This window comes from Ursus americanus, chromosome 22, assembly GCF_024610735.1.
Source record: "Ursus americanus isolate L20-20 chromosome 22, mUrsAme1.1.p, whole genome shotgun sequence".
NCBI lineage: Eukaryota > Metazoa > Chordata > Mammalia > Carnivora > Ursidae > Ursus > Ursus americanus.
The window spans coordinates 30,837,997-30,858,555 of NC_142148.1; the positions used below are offsets into that span (position 1 = coordinate 30,837,997).

Below are 20,559 nucleotides of genomic sequence, written 5' to 3' on the forward strand. Positions count from 1 at the left end.
GAAACTGTACCACTGTCTTACACTAAACACACAAAAACAAACTCAAAATGAGTTAAAGACTTGAATGTAAGACCATAAAACTCTTAAAAAAAACAAACAAAAAAAAACAAACCACACAGGTGGTAAGCTCCTTAACATCAAGCTTGGTCATGGATTTTTGGATTTGACACCAAAAGCAAATGAAATAAAAACAAAAATCTACAAGTGGGACTATATCAAACTAAAAACCTTCTGCACAGCAAAGGAAACCATCGACAATATGAAAAGACAACCTACTGGAGAAAATATTTGCAACTTATGTATCTGATAAGGGGTTAATACCAAAAAACCCAGACAATCCGATTAAAAATGGGCAGATAGGACTTGAATAGACATTTTTCCAAAGAAGACAGGGTGGTGGCCAATAGATGTATGAAAAGATGCTTAACATCACCAATCATTAGGGAAATGCAAATGAAACCACAAGATACCAACTCACACCTATCAAAATGGCTATTATCAAAAAGACAAGTAATAAATAACAAGTGTTGATGAGGATGTGGAGAAAGCAGAACCCTCATACACTGCTGGTGAGAATGTAAACTGGCGCAGCCACTGTGACAAACAGTATGGAGGTTCCTCAAAAAATTAAATCTAGAACTACCATAGGATCCAGCAATTCCACTTCTGGATATTTATCTGAAAAAAAAAAATGAAAACACTAATTTTAAAAGATATATGCACCCCCATGTTCATGGCAGCATTATTTACAATAGCCAAGATATAAAAACAACCTTAGTGTCCACTGATAAATGGATAAAAAAGATGTTTTATATATATTATGTATATGTACACATTATATATATACACATATATATATACACACATTATATATATTTATATGAAATGTGAAACTACTCAGTCGTAACAAGGAATGGAATCTTGCCAGTTGTGACAACATGGATGGACCTTGAAGGCAACTACGCTAAGAGAAATGTCAAAGAAAGATAAATACTGTATGATTTTACTTGTATGTGGAATCTAAAAACAAAACAAAACAAAAAAATCAAAACAAAACAAACCAAGTTCATAGATACAGAAAACAGACTGGTGGTTGCCAGAGGGGAGGGGGGTTGAGGGGTGGGCAAAATGGGGGAAGGGAGTCGAAAGGTACCAACTTTCAGTTATAAAGCAAGTCAGTCCTGGGGATATAATGTACAGTGTGGCGACTATAGTTAATGATACCATATTGCATATCTGAAAGTTGCTAAGATAGTAAATCTTAAAAGTTCTCATCACACAAAATTTTTGTCACTATCTACGCCGACAGATGGTAACTAGACTTATTGTGGTGATCATATCTCAGTGTATACAAATATAGAATTGTTATGCTGTACCCCTGAAACTATGTTATATAATGTTATAATATGTCAATTATGCTTCAATAGAAAACAAAAAAATCCTTAAAACTGAGTAAGATCGCCTATTGTTGCATAAAAGACGGTCCCTGTGCATTGGCTGCTAGGGGGCTATTTCTTCACTATAGGCTGAGAACTGTTAGCTCAGAAGCCTGCCAGTGCCAAACTCAAATTTTACACACCCACCTCTTTTAAACAGAGCCCAAATAAGCAAATTTTTGGACATTTAGGGTCCATTTGTTTTTCACACCTTCAGCATATTACCTAGCATCTGCCGACCATTGATTGATAGGGCCTTGTGGTTGTTAAGACGCCAAGCCTTTTAAGTTGTAAGACTCCTGTCCTTCAGAGCTGTCAGACCCAGAGACTCCACCTACACACGAAGAGGGGCCTCTCCAATTCCCCTCTCCCTGGGGGTTCCCCTGCCCTCCTCCTCTTCTGAGAAGTACCCCTCATGGTGTGGCTTCTGGACAGATTCCGGCTGTGAAAAACACCCTCTCCCTTGCTAACCTGCTGGAGCAGTGCCATCCCTCAATAAAGCACGTGGGTGCTACCGCCACCTCATGGTCACATCTTTTTCTTTGCTCAGACCCCAAATCCCTCCAACACCCTACACCTAGCAGCACGTAGACAAAAAAGGGAAAGGGTGCAACTGCTAAGCACTGGGGCATGCCCATGTGGTGCTAAACATTCATCTCAGAGATGAAGAGGAACCAGCAACAGACATGGAGGAAGAATAGGCAGAAAGGGAGGAGGGAAGCCAGAAGAGTGGTGTCCTGGAAGCCAAGTGAGAAAGCTGTCTCAAGGAAAGGGGTCACCCATGTCAAATTCTGCCCGGAGGTCTAGAGGACCATGAAGGAGCTCTGGATTTCGCTTTACATATTTTGTTGCTGCTTGCTCCAAACCAGCTCTCTGCTGTGGCTGCTCCAAAGTGCTTCTCTCCTGCTCTCTTCACCCCACAATCCCTCTCACTAATTCACTTAAATCCACGGTCAGCACATCTCTTAGACGGCCACAAAGCACATATTTTAGGCTTTGAGGGCCACCTGGTGTCTGTCACAAATATTCAAGCCCAGGTTATTAATGGAACTATATTAGAGCCAAAAAAAGGGGGGGTGGGAGGGTGGGAGGAGAGTACATATTAATTTCCTATACCTCAAAGATTTGATTCTTCCCCATAAAGAATCAAAAAGCAGAGGGTGTCTAATAAATGTTGATGGGAGTAGTTAATAGCTTATCAGTTATTCTTTAAGTAGCTATTCAGGGACTCACATCTCTTGCCATCTGCCCTGTGCTACTTAAGTTCAAGGAAAACCTATAATCTATTTTTACAAAAATTAACACTAGCCTAGAGGTAACATTATATTTCAAATAAAGATATTAGATACACCAGGATCCTTTCTAGCATTGCACTTAAATGCATTCCAAAATCAGGAACACATAACAGTAATACTAATCTTAAATACCAAGTTTCTAGAACAAGCATTTTTTTTTAGCATTGCTCTTGCAATATTTACAATAAACACTTTAAAACAAGATCCAAATACCCTATTTTTTTCAAAATTTTGTACATAATAATGAACAATATATTTTTGGCTTTTCCATATACAACTAATAAATGAATGGTTGCCTATTAAGACTGCTTCATGCAAGAGAGGACCAAGATGGCAGCATAGGAGGGTCCCTCCTCCCACGGATGCATCAAACATACAATTACACATGGAGTAATTTCATTTGAGAGAAGTCCAGAAACTAGCTGACTGACTCCTACACATCAGGAGAATGAAAAAATACCCACATCAAAACAGGAAGGAAAGGCTGAGAAACACACTCTCACCATCAGCTCCACCCTGGGCACAGTGACAATTAGGAGAGAACCCCCAACTCTAACTCCCAGCTTCTCCCTGACTGATGGGTTTGCACCACACATCTAGCACTCCAACTTTCAAGATTTCCACTCAAGGAATGGGCCCCCCCAAACATCTAGCTCTGAAAGTCATTAGGGCTTGGGTCCATGAGACCCTTATGACTGTAGCAAGCAAAGAAGTTCGCAAAGTCACAAGAGCACTTGTCTCGGAGATCAGTGCAGAGGTAACAGGAAAAGACTGTCTTTCCTTGCGGGACATAACTGTACACTTTACAAGCTGCTGCCTGAGGGGCTGGCTTCTGATTTAGTGCACATTTAGAACTGCAATCCTCCCAAAGGCCCGAGGAGCCAATGGGCACTTCCTTTACCTTCTCCCTCTGGTTCACTCCAATGATAAAATCAGATCACCAGCATCTATCTTGGTGAAAGGAGCTTGTACATGTGTCTAGCACCCCAACTTTTGTGGCTGCCACCTGAGGACCCCGGATCACTTCTAACAGCCAATGCGAATTGCATTCATGAGTTCCACAGTACAACAGCAAATACAACAGGGCTCAGCATAGAGGAAGCAGGCAAACATGCCCATCTCCCAATTTCTCCTGGAAGAGCCTTAACCACATTCATTCCCACCTGCTGCCTGAGAATCCAGCTGCTAATCAGCCTGCTTCTAGGTGCTGACAGTAATTCTCCCCTTTGGGATACTAGCAGGTCTTGGCACACCCTCAATTATTGGGGACCACAAAGAACAAAGATGGTGGCTTAGATAATCACAAAGGTTTTTGTCTTTTTTTTAGGGGGGAAGGGGCAGAGGGAGAGAGAGAATCTTAAGTAGGCCCCATGCCCAGTGCAGAGCCCGATGTGAGGCTCTATCTTACAACTCTGAGATCATGACCTGAGCTGAAATCAAGAGTTGGGTGCTTAACCAACTGAGCCATCCAGGCGCCCTGACAATCATAAAGGTTTGACAGACAACCAGGAGCTCAGACTGAGCTGATTGGTGAGGCTTATCTCCTACACAAGACCAATCTGTCAAGACTGGGAGAGGTTGCTGTCATATCTAATATGTAAGCACCAAAATACAGAGTAAAGAAAAAATAAAGAAACAGAGGAATACGTTCCAAACAAAAGAATAAGATAAATCTCCAGAAACAGATCTTAATGAAACAGAGATAAGTGATTTATTTTATAGAGAGTTCAAAATGATGGTCATAAAATGCTCACCATTAACAAAGTGAGAATTTCAAAAGACAGAAAATGTAAGTACCATAAAGAAATCATAGAGCTAATACAATAAGTGAACTAAAATATTCAATATAGGGGTTCAACAGCAGATAGATCAAAGAAAGGATCAATGAACTCAAAGACTGGGCAGTGGAATTCATCCAATCAAAGGTGCAAAAAATTTAAAAAATGAAAAAGAGTGAAGATAGCTTTAGGGACTTATGTGACACCATTAAGTGGACAAACATATGCATTATCTGGGTCCCAGAAGGAAAGAGAAAGTGGCAGAAAAGTTAAAAAAATAATGGCTAAAAACTTCCCTAACCTGGAGAAAGAAACAGACATTCGATCCAAGAAACCCAAAGAGTACCAAATAAGATGAAGATACACTGAGACATATTATAATTAAATTGTTAAAGATTAAAGATAAGGAGACTCTTAAAAGGAGCCAGAGAAAAGCAACTTGTTACCTACAAGGGAACCCCTATAAGACTACCAGTGGATTTTTCAGCAGAAATTCTCCTTGTCAGAAGGAAGTGGGATGATATATTCAAAGTGCAGGAAAAAAAAACAAAAAACTGCCAATCAAGAATACTCTACGTAAGGGGCGCCTGGGTGGCTCAGTCTTCAAGCGTCTGCCTTCAGCTCAGGTCAGGTTCCCAGGGTCCTGGGATCAAGCCCCGTATCAGGCTCCCTGTTCAGTGGGGAGCCTGCTTCCCCCTCTCCTGTTCCCCCTGCTTGTGCTCCCTCTCTATCAAATAAACTAAAAAAAAAAAAAAAAAAAAGAATACTCTACTTAAGAACACTCTAAGCTGTCCTTCAGAAGTGGACAGTATTCCAGACAAAAAGCTGAAGTTCGTCACCACTAGACTAGCCTGACAAGAAATGTTAAAGGGGGTTCATTAAGCTAAAATGGAAGCCACTAATCAGCTAATTGAAATGAGAACAGTATAAAACTCACTGATATATAAATTTGGAATATTGTAATGGTAATGGATAAATCACTTATAATTCCAGTACAATGGTTAAAAGACCAAAGGATTTAAAAATAAACAATAAATATAATAATTTGTTAATGGATACACAATATGAAAAAAACAAATTATGAAATCAAAGTCATAAAACATAGGAAGGGAGTGTAAACATATAGACCTTTTGTATATGTATATATATCTGAAGGAAACAAAATCAGTATCTTGAAGAGGTATATTCACTGCAGCATTACTCACAATAGGCAAGATATGGAAACAACCTAAGTGTCTGTTAATCGATGAATGGATAAAGATGGGGTATCTATACACAATGGAACATTATTCAACCATGAGAAGGAAATCCTGTCATCTATGACAACTTGGATACCTTGAGGGCATTGTGCTATGTGAAATAAGCCAGACAGAGAAAGACAAATAATGTATGTTACTTGTATGTGGAATCTAAAAAAAAAAACCAAACTCATAAAAACAGAGAGTAGAATGGTGGTTGCCAGGGGCTGGGGGTGGGGCAGGCTCTGAGGAGATATTCGTCAAAGGGTATAAACTTCCAGTTATAAAGATGAATAAGTTCTGGGGATCTAATATACAGCATAGTGACTATAGTTAATAATACTGCATTAGATACTAAATTTGCTAAGAGAGTAGATCTTAAACGTTCTCACTACCAACAGAAATGGTAATTATGTGATGGGATGGAGGTGTTTCAGCTAAAGCTATAGTGGTAATCACTTTGCAATATGTAACTGTATCAAAATAACACATTATACACTTTAAACTTACACAATATATATTTTTTAAAAATTTATGTATTTTAGAGAGGGAGAGAGAGTGCACACGTGAGTGGGGGCACGGACAGGGGCAGAGGGAGAGGTAGAGACAGAATCTCAAGCAGGCTCCCCACTGAGCGCAGAACCCAACGCGGGGCTCAGTCTCAGGACCCCGAAATCATGACGTGAGCCAAAACCAAGAGTCGATGCTCAACCAACTGAACCACCTGGTGCCCCGATTTACACAATGTTCTATGTTAATTATAATTCAATAAAGCTGGGGGAGGGGAGTTATGCGCTACACAATTTTAGTGTACCTCTAAGCTAAAAAAAAAAAAATCTAATTGGCACCACTGTATATTTCCAAGTACCCTAATCCAGTGAAGAAATAAGGTGGACATCACAAAATGACTTTTGTCTTTATTTTTTGACGGCCACTCATTTAAGTGTTATGTCACAAAACTCTCCTGGTGGCTAGATGTCCGGAAGTCAGAATTATCCATTCATCTGCTCCAAAGGTGGATGTCCACTTTACAAACAAGACAAAAGCATCATGTATTTTGCTGCGCTCTTCACGTGGGTGCACACAAAGGAGTGTTTCTCAAGCACGGGCTCTGGGCCAGCAGCATCACCTGGATACTTCTTAGAAATGCAAATTTTCTGCTCCACCCCAAACCTACTGAATCAGAAACTTCCAGGTGTTAAACAATCCGGGTTTAATAAGCCCTCCAGAGAATTCCGGTACTAAGTTTTCAAGGTATTGAATTCAGCATCAGTCCTCAAAGATGAAGTAAATAATATTCAAGGGAAAAAAATAACACAGGTTAGGTTAACTTTTGCTGCTGGTACGTGAGAGGAGTTCACAAGTCAACTCCAGGGGCAGCTACACGGGCACACGCCTTGGTAGTGCAGACTTTCAGAACGAATGAAATGTGATGTGCCTTGAAAACTGGATGAATCCCAATGAGGAGAGGATTAAAGCAACAGCAACCAGCGGAGACCAGACGCTACTGAATCCAGTCTGCACATGTGCTCTCCTTGACAAAACGTGACTGGTTTTATGTGCGTGATGACTTTGCGAGGACATGTTCAGTGATGTGTCAATTGGGGCACATTTTCTTATACAGATCACATGTTGCATCAGCTGAAAGCCAGTGAATGTGGTGTCACTGACCCCATCATTAATGTAAATCAGACGAATTGTAATAGGAAACACTTTTATTCTTTAAAAGCAATTGTTTTAAGAAAAAGGAATCAAAACTGTACTTGTTGGTAATCACATTGACCATTATCAGGATAATACATGCTATCAGGAAAATGTAATTTCTCACCCCCCCCCAAGATGCTCCTTGCTGGATGATCAGCATCTATGCTATAACGATGTGAACAGTACACACTATGAGCATGTTTAGTGAGCAAGACAAGAGCCACGGCTTACTCTAAATACTTCCCTTGGCCGCAGTAGATGACCAAATTTGATTATGTTTTCAGAGCTTAGAAAGGCTAACCACCTAATCATGCCAGAGCTCAACAAACCAGCATTAATCATCACAAAAAAGGCACTTTAAAATACATTTGACAAGGAGTGACACTAATGCAATGAGAACTGGTCTAAGCCCTGCACTAAACTTTGCCATAGATCATATAAATAGTGCATTCTCTCTGTTTTCATACGTATATATAAATATATATATATATGTGTGTATATACCAACAACCATAAACATATGCGTGTGTGTGTGTGCACGTGTGTATCTCCATAAGTCTCTGGGTAGGGGGGAAAATCTTTGCTATTTCCTTTAATTTAATAGAACACAAAAATTCTAGTCACTTCACTTGGAACAAAGAATGAGGAGATGGGCAAATTAACACAAAAAAGTACCCTACTACACCTCTGTGTATCGACAAAAAAAAGCAATACAATAAATACTCAGAACTTTCCTAAGTTGTCAACTATTAAAATAAAAAAATCTAGTGTTTTAAAAAAGTTTATTCCACTGGAGGGAACAGGGAGGGTATTTTTGGTACTGTAAATCTCATACACTCACACATCCATATTGCTTAGGTTGAAGAGAGTGGAATGAACACAAGAAATTTCTTCCACAAATTCTTTCTTTCAGTACCCAGGTTTTAGGTATGTTGTGTTATTCCACTTAGCTTAACATACAAACAAAGTCTTGTATAAATATATTTTTAGGATGTCTAAATTCTCAAGATATTTTCACAGGGTACTAAAAGTACTTAGAGGATTTTTGTGAAATAAACAGAATTGGCCATATATACCAGTCCACTGCATACACCCCAGGCTTGGGTATTTGGGCTCGATGTTTTGACAGACCAAATTTATCTGTGCCAGAGGTGGACAAAAGGCTTACTCGTCCTTCCCAGGAACAAGTGTATAGACTTACTTTTAGAAGATGAGAAAACAATTAGTAATGGCATTAAAGTTTAATTACTAACTGTATAACGCCTGAGGACAAAAATCAGAGCAATGTTTGAAAGGTTAAGAGTCAGACTCCGGGCATTTCCGTTTTTTAGCTGCTGGCTCTTCCGTCTTGTGTGATTCTAAAGTGCTTGCGTTGGATTTGAGACTGGGGTCTGCTTTAAGGTTATCCATGGCAACAGTGAAGCCTGAGAGAAGGTACCCCCCACCTCCACTCATCAGTAGTTTGGGATGACTTCGATCTGGCAAAACCTAATTAAGACAGAAAAACATTCACGTTTTCCTAAGCAGATAAAGCAGATAAAGCAGATAACAACACACATGCCAGAAATCAGAATTTAAATGACAGAGATTCTCTTGAAGATTTAATCGGACCAATTCCTAAAAAGAGTTCCTTCCTTCACAAGATAGTGCAGATAAAAGCGTAGAAACTGGTTTAAATGATTTTCTTCTGAAAATTTCTGAAGCTGCTGTTCTCAACCCTGAGGCAAGCTTCCCGTGGCAAACGAGCAAATGTTTGTGTAGTACGCTGGGCCTGTGCACAGCTTTCTTCCTATCGGCTCCAGGAAGCTTCATGGCCAACAGTGGAGCTTGGGTCCACGGGGAAGTAGCTACTGGACACATATCCAGAGCGTTCCTTCCCTGATACCTTGTTAACTCTGACAAAATCTCTCCTCTGCTGTTACCACAGCTCAAGAAGATGACTGCCATGAAGGGCAGGGTCCGCTCAGGGCTTTGAGTATCCTGGATTAAGGTAGTACGATGTCCAAGCAGCAGGGGAGGGCCTGTGGCGGCCGTGGAGGTGCTCGCTCAGATCTCCCTTCAACAGGGAACCGGCTGTGAGGAGTTCAGGCAGCAGAAAGCCTCTAACTGCTGCTCCTTTGGGATCCTCCGCAGCATTCACACCCAGGGAAGCCATGGGCTGCTCCAAGTCGATTACTGAGCACGGGTACCCAGGACTGCAACACTTCTGCCCAATACAGGCTCCTTTAATGGGCAACCTTTGCTCTGGGGTTCCCCATCATCCTGGCTGAGACTTCCTGAAGGCAGCGCTGCAGGCTCATCCTCCCATCTTCCCTTCTCTCCCTTCTTTTGCAGCAATCAGACCTCCACCATGGTCTGAGGGCTTTCGCATCTGATCCTGTTCCCTCTCTCCCTCGTCCTTCAGAGGCATCTTCCCCAATAAATCCCTTACACTTCTAATTCCATCTTGGCGTATGCCTTCGAGAGGACCTGAACTGACATGGGGCCCACCAGTAAATCCTGCAAACCTACTGCAAACACATCCCAGCAGAGAGGGGAGAGTCACTTTCTTGTTGGCCTAGGGATTTTGCTATTATCAGTTATTCCCTCCACAGTGATCTCGAGGCCTTGGAGAAACATGAACCATAACTGTTTGCATTTTAAATGCCTCTGGATTGGAGTTACAGAATAATAGACCCTGACATGAAAGGAAGAAAAAGGGTCAGGAAAAGCCAGGGCACTTTGAGTTACAGGCAGGAGATTCTTTCATCTCTGTAGACAGAAACAGGGGCATTTATTTAACAACTTCTGGCACTACCGCAGAGAGCCAGCGACTCAGGAGAGCAGCTCCCTGGAACCAGCTGGAAGAACACATACCTGGTAATTCCTGAGCCAGGTTTCAGACAGCCTGAGGTTGATGACCCCTCCTCTTTCCCGCAGTTTTGTGTAGCATTCCAAAAGAGGCTAAAGGCATAAACAAATTCTGTAAGAATGCCTTCGAGGGCTGCGATTTGAGTATTAACACGAAGATGCAAGAACTCCCGTCCCTTCCATTTCAGCATTACCTCTTTATACTGACAGTAGACCACAAACGGCCTTGAAGGGGCCACGAAGTCCAGCAAAGACAGCAGGAGTGGAGTGGGATGGAAACGACTAGCTACAATTAAACTGCAAGGAAAACATCAGACAAATTATTTCTCTACTCGGCAAAGTAGAGCATAGATTTTAAAATGCACTTAAACTGGTCATCTATTGGGGCGCCTGGGTGGCTCAGTCAATTGAGCCTCTGCCTTTGGCTCAGGTCATGATCCCACGGTCCTGGGACCGAGCCCTGTGTTGGGCTTCCTGCTCTGCGGGGAGCCTGCTTCTCCCTCTTCCTCTGCTGCTCCCTCTGCTTGTAGTTTCTCTCTAATAAATAAAATCTTTTTAAAAAATGACCATCTATTCATTTGTCATGACTCACACAAGGAAGAGCTTTAAATATAACATTCTACAAACTCCCCCCCCCCAAAAAAAAAACACGAGCTACTATTTTCTAAGAAACACAAAATGAATGAAAAGCTCTCGGTGCTTGGCAACTCTAAGCAGCATTTAACGACATTCTTGATTTGAAAAAAAAATCTCTGGAAACAAATCCAACATTGTAATTCTGGCTTTGCAGATACCAGAATCTACGTCTGTCAGGTTTTCCTTAGCCTTTACCATTGGCCAACATCGCATCAATTTGAATGGCCCACCACCCGCATGTAGCAGGACCACACAGACTCATCTGATACACTGTCAACGGAGACATTTCAAATTTATTCTAAAACTCTGAAACCAGCACAATTTCCCACCTCCACCAGATACAGCCTCCTTTAAAAACCCAAGATAGAATCATCATCTCTGCTCCCACTGTAATCAAAGCAGACACACAGAGAATTCTAAACTGTTTGAAGCAAAGCCCACGAGCACCCAGATATCTGCATTCCTTCATCAACGCACCCATCTGAGTTTCTTTCACTCAGCAGAGCAGCAGCCTCTAAATGTCTTTTCCTTTGCTCTTCTTGTCTCCTCTGCTTTTCCTGAACCTTCAAGAAGAAAAAGAAGAAACTAATGTACTGAGGTCATTCAGTCAGGTTTATGGAAGTGCTGGTCTGTCAAAACATCTCAACAGTATTTCTCAACGTGGACTAGAGCAGCAGTAGGTCATTCGTGAGGAAGTTGAAAACACACAAACCTGCTTGTTATAGAACCATCAGTAAGCTACCTATACAACACTTCTGGACCCTAAAGCTCCACCCCAAAGAATACATCACATATGTGTGTACACCCACACACGCATTTTCTCCATCTGTTTTGGTATTTATTATCTTGGGCCCTGATGCTCCAAAGCCAAACTGAACCTCAGTGCTTAGATGAAGTTAACTGAAACTCTGAGGGGAATACTGTGAAGGCAGGGGGACTCTTAACACTTACATAATCCTTTTTGCTTCCTCTCTCTTTAGGCTCCTTATATTCTGGCTCCTGAGAGACGATTTCCATTGTTTCCTGTTCCGGTGGGTGATGGCTCTCTGGGGCTTCTGCCATGCTGTCTTCAGTCTCCTGTTCTGAAGTCTGTTTTTCCTCCAGGGTGCCATTACTTTCTTCAACTGAAGCACTGTCTTTAGGCTCTGAAGATAACATCTCCGCAGAAAATGTTCCATTTAGGAGACTGTCCACTTTGTTGAGTGGGAATTCATAAAGACCACTGAGGAAAGATTTGGGAAATCCAAAACATGCTGTTGCTGCCCGAACAGGTCCACCTCCAGGGTACAGCTGAATAATGGAACCAAAACCTGAAGAGATTAAAAAAATAAGTATCTGCTCAATGGAGGGGATTCCAGACTCAGCAAACCCTCAGGGTCCTCCACAGTAAGAGGACTGAAGATCTCTACTCTTTTCAGGGGCTGCAGGATGACGCAGCTTCCCTGGTGGTCTGTTCAGTCTGTGAATATTCCCAGTGAAGGAAATATAATTCCAAAACACACGAACCTCCATGTGACACTACAGTAAAACCCTGTGATCCTGCAAAATTGGGTGTCACATGATTGGTGACTGGCTCTCAGTACAGCCATTCCCCCAGTCCAATCCTCAATCAAGGCAGTTAGAAGTTTTTAGCTGCAACAGGGTTGGAGAGAGGGCAGGCAAACCGGGCTGTGTTGTGTTCCTCCAAGACAAAATATACCCCTCGTAGTCTTCTCATCCAATCCCCTCTATTTAGGCCAATAAAATGGGCACCAGCTATCCAAGAATTTACTGAAATCACTGTCCTGGAGGTTGAGGCCAGCCAAAGGCTTCAGAAACATCCCCACTGACACTGAAGCTGGAAAGGGCAATTGCCATCCAGGGGCACCGACACAGCACTGGCTGAGAGATGTGGATTCTGCAGGAAGGTCCCAGGGACTGGGGCGGTACAGGCCCACCCAAGCCACTTCGTGAATCTCACAGTAATTAAGCTTCACTTTCTGTGCGTTTGAGTTTTTAAGCCCTTCTACTCACATCATGGTGGTGCTTTAATGAACCTAAAAACGTTAAATCTTACCTCCCATCCGTTCCATTATTGCACCCAGCACCAAGCCTGCACAGGTTTCCATTACAATCATTTTATTGCCAGCACGGACATTTCCCAACGTCAACATCTGGGCTAGTGTATCATACCTCATGTGGCTAAGGAAAAAAGAATGATTCATTTATTTTTAGCTAAGCAGAGCCAGCTATTTTAATCATCATTTTTTAAGTTTTGTTTATTTCATAAAAATTATGTTGATAAGACTACAGTCTGCTTTGGAAGCAACAGTAAAAAGAACTTACAATTCATGAGGTAGGAGGGCACTTTATGCAGGTGAGCAAGTTTTTCATTTTACTTAAAATCATGACTTTTCTTAAAGATATATTTTCCCCCAAATATACTTTTGAAAGGAAACAAAGCGTACTTAATTTTTCCAGGTTCTCTTGCATAATACATAATTGAAAGAATGCGGGTGGATGGCTTCACAACAGTAATGATGGCTTCATACCTGGGGGGAGAAAAAAGAAGACACCAGTTTTTAAAAACTGGCTTAAAAATATTTTATTTTTAATAATATACATTTTATAAATCTATGAAGATTGCATACTTTAATCCTTTTCGAACAAAATCCACTTACTTCTTTTTCTTCTTTTTTATATATTTATCTTGAGCAAATTCTGTCTTGTCCCGGAATGTTGTACTATTTTCAATTAACTGCTGAACTATTTCCTATAAGAAAAGGAGGAAGCAGATTTCCTGAAACTTTATTTCCACTGAAATAACTTCAAAGGTTTCTTACCCTAGAATGTATCCAAAGGTCTGATTTTCCAGTTCCTTTTCCACAGAAGTCCAAATGAATAAACTGCATTTTTTTTCACTCTATCTAGAACTTGTATTAAAATATAAGTACTTTGTAACTGCACTTAAGACGGTAAAAACAAACAAACAAACAAACAAACAAACAGAGATACATACTAAAGGGAGAAGGAATGTAAAGGAAACCGTCCTTCCTGAAGACACTGGCTGAAAACATTACTGAAAACGAACCAAGTTAAGCTCTGATATGCACTAAGTTATTAAATTCTCTTTTGCTAATAATGTCAGTAATATCACTCACTTATATTCCTGCATATAAGAAATGAAATCTTTGATATACTGAATGGCATGTACATGTCAAGCTATTTCTAAGAGAAAAACAGTATTTTTACGTTTCATCTTAAGTAAATCCTGCTTTAAAATCCAAGCAATTTCCTCAATACCAAACAAAAACAAAACACGACATCCTTTGAATATTACCTCTCCTTTAATGCCTTTGTCCTTTAAAGCTTTTATGTCATCTTGAGTAAGTTTCTGAGATTTCCCATCATCAATTATATTTCGATTATCAGTGCCTGCTTCTTTGGTCTCTAAGGAAGGAAATTGCTTCATGACATTTATGATCTGAAGTTATGTAAAATCTTTCTTCTTCTAATTTCATGTCCACATCCAGCCCATCTTATATACGCTCTGGCCCCTGGTGACCTCTTCTGACCTCATTTCTTGGCCCCTGTGCTTCAGCCACACTGCCCTTCTGACCTTAAACACACCAAGCACAGGCTCACTGCAGGCTTTGGCACCTGCTGCTCCCTCCACTGGGGAGTGTCTTCATGACAGAGCTTTAGGTCCTTTCCAACCCTCAGGGCTGAGCTCATCATCTCAGCCATGTCTCACCCAATCAGCCTCCAGTACACCTCCCTGCCTTACCATCTTCACAGCACACATCACCATCCGCAAGTGTGTTGTTTGCTTGTCTACTTATTCTTGGTGTTCCCCACTGCTCGGTACACTTTATGAGATGATTTAGACAGTGCCTAATCATGCCTGGCACATATTTGGTGCTCAATAAAAATATGGACGTTAGTTTAAAAGTATTTAATTAACTGGTTTGAACCAAAACTTCAATAGTATTTTAGTTATTTGATTTTTAAAATTAATTATTTTTTAATTAATAAAGTATTTTAGGTACATTTACTTTAACAAATATTGAAATATTTAATTTTAATTAACAATAACAACTAAAATTATGGGGTCTTTGTTACAGGCAAGGCACTGTTAAGAACTTCGTATGTGTTATGTGACTGAACACTGGCTACAGCCTAGGCACTATGGCTCCATTTTACAGATGCAGATATAAAGACCTACAGAAACCAAGTAACCTGCCTAAGGTTACAAGGCAAGTGATGAAACTGGAACTTCAACCTCGTCAGTTAAATTGGAAGCCAGACTCTTAACTCTACCTGACATGCTAACTGACGGCAGCTGTTATGTAACTTCGGGGCACTGAAAGGACTCTACCTGCTCTTACACTAAAGTAGCAAGGATTCTTCTAGGATTAAAAACTTGGCCCAAAGTCAGAAAGCCAGTTAATGATAGGCTGGAGCCAGAATCCAGGTACCCAAAGCCAAAGGCAGACCCTGCTTTATTCCACCAAGCTACAGTTCTTAGATTGTAAGTTTAAATTTCTTTGGGGATAGCCTGAGTTAGCATTTTAGAATTGGGCTTGACAGGTTTCTGACTAGCCAGCTTAAGAGCACCTATTTCATATACCCAAAGCAGTGCACCTGAAGTAGGCTCTTCCTTCTTCTTCTTAGGCTGAAGACTTCCTCCATTGGTCACTTCAAATGTGGTTCCATAACTATGGCCAATGACGTTATCCAGATAGAACCACTGTTTTTCAAAAGTTACTTTTCTGGGGAAGAAAATGCAATTAGCTGAATCTCATTTGCATTCAGTATAGAAAAGATAGGCTCAAGCAAGTTTATTTCAAAACTGGTCTCCATAAAGAATGATGAGCAGCATTACCTCTGAACATAAACTGACAAATGAACTAGAGAGAACCGGGTTGGGGCAGAGACATAACATTAGTAAGAACCTACAAAAACACTGAATTTGGAAGGAGAAACAAGGACAGAAGACGTTCCTTTTCTGAGGCATTGGTCTGACTCCAATTGGCACTGACAGGATGTTGAGACTCATAGCTTTGTGGATTTCCTGTATAGCATTAAGTGTTACCAAGGCTGCCAGGCCACTGGACACACACTGTCACACCCCTTGCAACTCTAACTAGAAACTCTCAAAACTGAACTATTAGTGAGATGACAGGGATTTAACAAACTCTCTGGTCTAACTGGCTATCTTCTTAAAAAATTATCTTAGTAAAAACAGGGTTGCCTGGCTGGCTCAGTCAGTAGAGAATGAGACTTTTGATCTCAGGGTTGTGAGTTTAGCCCCACATTGGGTGTGGAGCCTACTTAATAAACAAATAAACAAGTAAAATTATCTGGTAAAGGCAAATTATATTTAGAAAATAAACATTATTGACAATCTATACATTTGGGAATGGTGCTTAACGCTGACAATGCTCTACTGAGGATCAGGCAACTTCAGCTTTCCCCATTACCTGGATTTTTATCCTATTACCACTTAAAAGGAAGATCCCACAAAAACAGAAAAAAAAATTTTTTTTCCGCAAAAAAAGAAAACTAATACCCACTGAGTGTTGACAAGTAGCTAGGCAGTACGTGCCAGTGTGTTTCATACTTCTTTATTTAATTCTCACAGTAATCCTAGGACACAGCTCCTTCCAGATGAGCAATCTGACACTTAGGGAAAAGGATCTTGTCCAAGATTCACAGTTACAAAGTGGGAGCTGGGATTAAAATCCAGGTCTGCCTGACTCCAAAGCCTGGTTCCTTCCATTATATCACACAGTCTGCTCCAGAAAAGACTAATGAATCTCAGGAAGCCCCGCTAAGCTTTAGGACATGGCCCATGTCCACAGAATTTGGAATCCTGGAAGACACATACTGGTTAATTTTGTTTGTGCCCCACCCACACCTTCTTTTCCTTTCTCTGTGCCCCAGGAGTCTGACTATGACAGACGCATAGACCACATCACCCAGACTCCCTTGCCAAAAGTTTCCCACCACTGCTAGACCCTGGGTGCATCACCATTCTGTTGGTTCTCCAAACCTTGCCATGCCACTGTCTGTGTATGTGTCACATCTTCATTAAATCTCCTCACTTGAATCATGAGTGAACTCCTGTGAGATCCTAAGTGATCCAGATAGGGTCAATTCTTATTCTTTGCTAGGTGTCCAGTTTCTATAACATAACAGAGCATAATAGACTCTCAAAATATTTGCTGATATAAATTCAGTCAATCCAGTTGAAACCAGTTTAGCCCAGATGTGTACCCCATACTCTCATCCCTTGAGCACCCTAGTACTAATGAAACACTGAGTCTGAGCTAGGTTGGGTTTACCCTTCTGGCAAGTGGTCTCATATGCAAAGAAGGGTGGGTCACTCAAACTGATGCGTGACAAGAGGTCACTACCCCAGTCAGGAAAGTGGGACCCAGTCATAAGAATGTGGTGCCTTGTCTTCACTAAGAAGGAGTGGGATTTGCAGAGTCTCCTTCCCAATGAGTCAGATTGCTTCTGCCCAACCAGATGTGTACAGATCCAAAGAAGAGTGAAGGGAGAGTCTGCCCTGGGATGTAGATGAGTTCAGAGGGTCATTTACTAAATAAAATGGAAACTAATGCACTGGCTTCTGCCAAGAAAAGTAATGAAAAGTGTTTCCAAATAAAGGTGTCTAGAGTGCTTACAGAGTCCTTTTTAGAAATGAAGATGTTACTATCTGCCTTGTTGGTAATGAAAAAGCTCTTGTCTAAAAAAGCACAGTAACAACCACACTCAAACGACCACATGTTAAAATCAGGCAACTTAAACGTATGAGAAAGAAAAGAAAGAAAAACCAAAATTTCACCTGCATGGTCATTATACAGCTGTATAAACTTTGGTATCATTTCATCAAACTTACAAGGGCTTTGCTGCACTGCTATACTTCAATTAAAAGCTTAAATAATTAGTATTGGCTCTTTCCAAAAACTATATGCTTGAAGGCTGGTCCATATTTCTATTCAGAAATTCTAAAGAGAAAATGGTGCAGCTATTATATTTCTGACTAAAGGAAACTCCCCCCCCCCCAATATTTCTTTGTCTTTACTAAATTGATTCTTATGCAGTAAGACTTGGCTGTCACCAGCATAGTGTTTTGGGGACTGTTACTTGACTATTTTCTAATGACACTTGTTTCACTTTAAATACCAGTCAACAGTTTGATTCACACAGGAGTAAAATAATTCATGTCATGTGTGCACTTAGAAACTCCAAATCTACCACTACCTGGCCTATGGTCTGCAGAAAGCTGTCCTGACACAGAACTCAACTTACTTCATTGTCAAAAGTATTATAATAACCTAACTCAAAAAGAAAGCTTGGCTGTACTTTTCAGATAATTAACTGAAACATCTCAATATATTTTCAACATTAATGAACTGTTGGGGTTTAACAACCTCACCACCCCTGCCAAGAAGTTACCAAAAATTCCCACGTCTCTAATATTAAAACAGAGTTGTAACTAATCACCGGGTTCACAAATCAAGCCTGATTTCAAGTTTTGAGACCTTGAGCAAACTGCTTTTGGGGAATTTAACTTTCCTAGACCTGGCATCCCTTCCTGTAAAGTGAGGGAACCCTAGAGTGATCCTACGTGCTATGAGAAGTTGTTCTCCAATGTTATTAGGTATAAACAGTTTGGACAGAGAGAAGAGCCCGAGGGACAGAAAAGGTCAGAGAGGTTTCATTTTTGTGGGATTGATCCTGCTGAGGGAGCAAGGAGAAAGGATGGTCTGTGGGGAAAAGGCAGGGGAGGGGAGGACCCTGAGGGGCAAGGATATCAGATGATTGATGGGTTCTGTGAGATAACAGGAGAGAACATCTCAGGGACCTAGAAGAACCCTAGGACAGAAGGAAAGGTAAGCGTGGGGAGGGAGGAGGGCACCTGAGCACCCGAGGGGCAAGAATGGGAAAGGGGCCCTGTGGAAAGATCGAGAGGAATGTTGAAGGCAGAAGGCCAGGTTTGAAACCATGGAAGGGGCAGTCTGCAGGAAGACAGGAGTGATAGGTGAGACCCCGAGGGCTGAGAATGGGACGTTGGGGGAAAAGGCCTCTGTGGGAAGACCAAAAGGAAATAACGAAAGAGGAGGCTGGGGATCCGCAGAATCAAGAATGGGACGCTGGTCGAAGGGGCTCTGTGGGAAAACCTGGGGGGAAGGGGTTTCGAGAAAATGGGGACGGGGACCCCTAAGGCCAGCGACCTGACTTACTTTCTCCGCTGGACCTGCACTGCTTTGAACACATCTTCCCGTTTCAGCACCACAAAGTCGCCGTCGCGGATGCGGTGGTCCCCGGGATGCGGTGGCTGTGGGCCCGGCAGCTCTTCTGAGCCCTCCATGGAGCTCAGCCGGTCTCCCCGCTCTGCAGCGTCTATCCTGCCACCCTCACCCCGCCCCTCGTCCTCCGCTGTTGCCGCGGCCAGCCTCACTACCACAAGCCAAGTGGACGCAGAACCCTCCGACCGGGACCGCCCCCACGTGCTGCGCGCCGCTTCCGCTTTCCGGTCGGAAACTCCGAACAGCTTCCGGCAGCCCCGCGGCTTCCGCCTGGCCGAACTCCTTGATTGGCCGCACTTTGTTCCGCCCCTCTAGTCTCGCCCCTCCTTGGACGGAACTTGCGTCACAGACGCGCCCAAAAAGAATTTGGAAGCAGACGACCTCAGCTTGAGCAGCTAAACATCTTCCCGCGAGTCTGCGAGGTGTCGGAGGAAACAGGTCCCCGACCTGCTCCAACAGATGAGACTTGGCCCCGGCGCGAGGACGTCAGGAGGACTGCGACCGAAGGGACTTGGGCAGGAGTCACCTGAGGAGCTCGGACCTCAATCTCTTCTTGGCCCCGCCTATCTCCTTCCACCCCTCTCTGGGAAAAGGGGAGACCCGGGCGGGGCGCACCTGCTGCCAGCTGAGAACGGAGATAGCTTTGGGACCTCTTTGCAAGTAAGAACAGCTTGAGGAGACCTAAGTGAAGTAGCGTATTTAACGAAGCACAGCAGAGCCCCGGGTGGCTCCTTATACCCAGTTCTGCAGTCCTATTTCTTGCGTTTGTGTTGGAATTTTTACTATTCTCACTATGTTCTCTTATTTGGGGAAGATATGGCATGTAGCGTTCTCGAAGGAGCAGTTTATCTTGAGAGTCTGAAGACGGACTCAGGACTGCCACCAAACAACTTGAATCTTGATCCATTTCTCTGGGCTTCAGTTTCCTAACTTGCAATGTGGTCTAGACGGTTATAAGTTTTATCTTGTCCTAACACCGCGGACTTGTTTGGGTATTAACTTATTTATTAGTTAAATCCTTTCAGACAGATTGGGATACGGTCTTCTGGGAAAAATTGCACTACAGTGTACGGATATATTCTTTATTTCTTTTTATCCTTAGGATATGAACTATTTTTAAAAATAAGCTTTGTTTTTTTAAGAACGGTTTTAGGTTTCAGAAAAATGGCACAGAAATTGCAGAGTTCCCTTATGTTTTCTCTTCCCTCCCCTCAGCCCGGGTTTCCCTTGTTAACACCCTGCAATAGTGTGCTACATTTGTTGCAATTAATGGACCGATATTGATGCGTTATTAATAGCTAAGCTTCAGAGTTTGTTAGGGTT

At 42.0% G+C, this 20,559-nt stretch overlaps 2 protein-coding genes across 4 annotated transcripts in view; one reads left to right on the top strand and one right to left on the bottom strand.

The window, feature by feature from the left end:
* TRMT6 (tRNA methyltransferase 6 non-catalytic subunit) overlaps positions 1–19,454 on the bottom strand; it is an 80,298-nt gene extending 60,844 nt beyond the window's left edge. For 2 of the 3 annotated variants that reach the window (XR_015720944.1, XR_015720943.1), the window contains exons 1-10: positions 19,171–19,454; positions 15,560–15,687; positions 14,256–14,365; positions 13,597–13,688; positions 13,384–13,467; positions 12,993–13,117; positions 11,888–12,246; positions 11,414–11,499; positions 10,495–10,597; positions 10,307–10,393 (exon numbers count right to left, since the gene is read on the bottom strand). Coding sequence is in view for 1 of the 3 variants with exons in the window: in XM_045808777.2 (XP_045664733.1) it covers positions 8,747–8,938; positions 10,307–10,393; positions 10,495–10,597; positions 11,414–11,499; positions 11,888–12,246; positions 12,993–13,117; positions 13,384–13,467; positions 13,597–13,688; positions 14,256–14,365; positions 15,560–15,687; positions 19,171–19,298 (1,494 nt within the window). In the remaining 2 variants the exon portion in view is untranslated. Of the gene's footprint in view, positions 1–7,444; positions 8,939–10,306; positions 10,394–10,494; positions 10,598–11,413; positions 11,500–11,887; positions 12,247–12,992; positions 13,118–13,383; positions 13,468–13,596; positions 13,689–14,255; positions 14,366–15,559; positions 15,688–19,170 lie in introns of those variants that run through there. The other variant, XM_045808777.2, reaches the window with a different exon arrangement.
* Positions 19,455–19,571: 117 nt separating this feature from the next.
* MCM8 (minichromosome maintenance 8 homologous recombination repair factor) overlaps positions 19,572–20,559 on the top strand; it is a 39,667-nt gene continuing 38,679 nt past the window's right edge. The window contains exon 1 of the mRNA XM_045808798.2: positions 19,572–19,896. The gene's annotated coding sequence lies outside the window, so the exon portion shown is untranslated. The remainder of the gene's footprint in view (positions 19,897–20,559) is intronic.